The sequence below is a fragment of the Quercus suber genome, unplaced genomic scaffold (assembly GCF_002906115.3).
Source record: "Quercus suber isolate HL8 unplaced genomic scaffold, Cork oak 2.0 scaffold_241, whole genome shotgun sequence".
NCBI classification, from domain to species: domain Eukaryota; kingdom Viridiplantae; phylum Streptophyta; class Magnoliopsida; order Fagales; family Fagaceae; genus Quercus; species Quercus suber.
The window spans coordinates 1-3490 of NW_027069698.1; the positions used below are offsets into that span (position 1 = coordinate 1).

At 33.5% G+C, this 3490-nt stretch overlaps 1 protein-coding gene across 1 annotated transcript; it reads right to left on the reverse strand.

Moving 5' to 3' along the window:
* Window positions 1–35: 35 nt before the first annotated feature.
* Window positions 36–2711, reverse strand: LOC111997416 (ubiquinol oxidase 4, chloroplastic/chromoplastic; the record flags this gene model as incomplete). Its single annotated transcript, XM_065780608.1, has 7 exons — window positions 36–208; window positions 359–406; window positions 488–559; window positions 879–947; window positions 1360–1468; window positions 1970–2085; window positions 2600–2711. Coding segments are annotated over 7 exons (654 nt in total), but the record flags the coding sequence as incomplete, so codon positions are not given.
* Between the last annotated feature and the right edge of the window lie 779 nt (window positions 2712–3490).

A 3490-nucleotide genomic window follows, 5' to 3' on the forward strand; every position in this document is an offset into this window, starting at 1 on the left:
ATGTACTTCTAAGTAATTGCTCCATAAACAAAAAAGGAAAGAGTGAAATATATTGAGCAAATAGAACTTCTTCAATGAATTTATAATATAAAAAAAAATGTTTGGCCTTCCATCATGGTCTGCCTAACAAGCCAATCTTTTTTCCCAGAGAAGCAACCCAGCCGCTGGAATACAAAGCTGTCTCTAATCAATTGGCACAGGGGTATAACTGGAACCAAGGGTACATAAATGAAAGCACTATTACTTTCAAAAAGTCAGCAAGGCAATGAAATTTGAGCTACTCATTTTGTGGTACCAAAAGACATAGTGGAGCAGGTAAATGAGTCATATTGAAAAACATCAAAGCTAATGACATTACCTATTTTAGGCCTTCGAGAATTGGGAGTTCTTGCCGTTTGAAATTCATCTGCATAGAATATGGAGGAAATGTCATAACCTAGGTAGTATCTTAGAAGATGGAACAAAAGCTTGTAAGATGAAAACTTACCAAACAAGTATAAGTCACCTCCGGTGTAGTATTTTACAGCAACCTCAGGTGCAGGTAATTTTTTCAACTCCTCTACAAAGAAACAAAAAGAACAGACACCATAAGAATGATTGAGTCACATTTGGAAGTACGAGTTACTGTCATTCTAATAGGACCCAGTGGCTTCTTGAGTAGTCTTAGTGCGAGACCTGGAGAACTCAAGGAATCCTGAGTCAAATGGGGGCTGAGTGATAGTACAAGGTGATTAGGCATCACACAACATATGGTCTGTATGTACCAAAACAATTATAATCTGATGCTATTGAAATTGACTTTTGAATCTATAATAGTTATGTGTGCAAGTGCAACCAAGCAAGATTAATATTTATTAACATTAAAACTCTCAACACACCTCCTTGGGCCTTGATAAATTTGTCGTAAGTTTCAAATGCATGGCCCTCTACACATTCAGAAAAGTGATCTGCACTAGTGACAAGTATACAAAAATCAGCATTTCAGATGAATAATAACATGTAGCGACCCTGTAGAAAAGTAGAAATTGAAAAATAAAGTTTTTTTTTTTTCTTATTTATTAGTAAAAATAATAAAGTTGAAAATTACAAGACAAATTCATTTCCTAGGAACAATCCATAACAGTGACTACCAACAGAATTTAAGTTTTTATGAGCTCCAAGAGATAGCAGTATTATATTTAGAGTCATTTTGCTTGCTTTCAAGTTGAATTGAAAAATCAATTTATGGTCTCAGTTTGGTTGAAAATTGAAATACAACAAGAAGTCTTATAACCATTCAGAAAAGTGAAACCAGCAGGATTCTGGGGATAAAGAAGGTGCGAAATTATTATACAGTAAAACCAAGATACGAGTACTTACATGCCATTCTTGGGCTTATAACATACATTAAGGCTGTCATAAAGTAGTAAGCAACTGCAATATGTTGAGCAAGAAACCGGTCAATCCACCAAGCATTTCCCCCCAACTCCTGCAATCACAAGTATGTAACCTCAATTATCAAGCAAATTGCACAAGTAATATTTCAAGATTTCATATCTTTTAGGTGACTATATCTGCAAAATGGTTGGCCCAGTGGAAATAAATGAAGTTACAAGAATTCTACAAGAAAATCTTTATTTTGTGTGTGTGTGCACGTTTTAGAAGAGCAGTGTCAAGCTAACCTGCAGTCCCCGCCCCCTGCAGGATGGGGAGCTAAGAGCCTCCATCACTTCTGATAAATATTCTTCACAATTGGTTAAGTTTTCTCATCAGTCTTTAGGTCATAAATTTAAAGTTTCTTAATCTTTCAGTTTGGAAAGTTTAATGAACCATATCATAAATGAGGGCAAGATATGGTATTTTCAGGGAAAACCAAACAGAATCTAAATAATGGTGGAACCTTATAACAGCGACTTTTCTTACTGAAGAACAAATATGGTGCTATATCAATTATAACAATGAGAAAGGACTTTTGAAGAAAGAATATTACTTCCATAATGAGCAAGTGATGCATCTCGTTCCAACTCTCGGCAAAATGCACTTTTATGTAATCTGCTCTTCTCCACCAACCAAAACTCTCATACATGTGTAGAACAGACATAAAGGCTGCCATTGAAATATTTAATCACAAAACAGAATTCAGAGATAGGATTCAAAGTGGTCTACAGTGTTCAAATATGGCTGCATAAGAAAGTCTATTTTTAGTGACTTACTGAAAACAAAGATTAAATCAACAAGTTCTGATGAAATTTTCTATGTTCCCATAAATGGATACAATGCATAATTGCTGCACGTTTCTGTGTGTGTGTGTGTAATAAGTTAAGCATACCTTTCATTGGAACCTCCTTATTCACAAACTGATAATATATATGCCAAATGAATCATGTTTCTAGAGCATGATCAAGTTATAATAGATGTACACAAGAATAGTTAACTTTTCTCATCATTGCAAATTGCTAAGACCACACATGTTTGCCAAGTTCAGAAGGTATCTACAACATTTGTTCTTACAAATTTAAGAACGTTCATTCAAGCTCGCAAAACAGTTTCTAGCATTGGCTACAAAATCCCCAATAAAGGATTCAACAAGACAGAGAGTAGAAAACACTTTAGCACTCACCAAAATAAGGAACTCTTGCAATAGTTTCCAATACAAAGAACCTTGGATAGTCTCGATCATGGTACAAGGTATCGAGTATCTTTATCACTGAGTCCTGGAATGATTGATAGAGTTAAATTATTATCAAAGGGTATGAACTTCTGCTATAGACAGAGGCTCCTTAGCTGCTGAAGAGTTCTTGTGCAGCATAACAAGCACAAAATAGTAATTACGAGAACTCCTCAGTTCTCATGTGTCTTAATATAGAGTCATGGTAGGGGCAGCACTGATATAATAGGAATAAATTATATGATTAAGGATACTGATATTCTACCCTGTAAGTTACAATATTTTCTACATCTACACATCATATGCTGGAATCATATTATCATAATCAATAAGAATTATGGGATTAAGGGTATCAGCAACAGAGTTTTATCAGATTAAACATGAGACTAACATCGTAAATTTAAATATCTAAGATTCATCTCTATAAACATGAATAATTTATTGCTTGCCATATATAAAAATGTGTTAAGCAGCTCTAATTTGGAACTAATACCATGTAGATGGGAAAAAAGGAAAAAAAAAGACTCTTTGCATTTTGTTTTACCATAATATACACGGAAACACATTGATAATCTGAATTCAACTAATGAATCCAATTTTAATGTGGTCCATNAACATTTGATTAGACAATACATGATTATAAATTCATGTGTGGGAAAGACCGGCTTCCATATTGGAGCAAACCTTATAAATTTTATTATATAAATCTTATAAACTAATGTTTAAAATTAAAAACAAAAAAAAAAAATAATAATTAAGTATTTTATTGATGTGATTGATTTTTATCTTAGTTCGTAAATTTTTTATAGGTGAAAAACCTATTTTAGTCCCTACATTTTCACG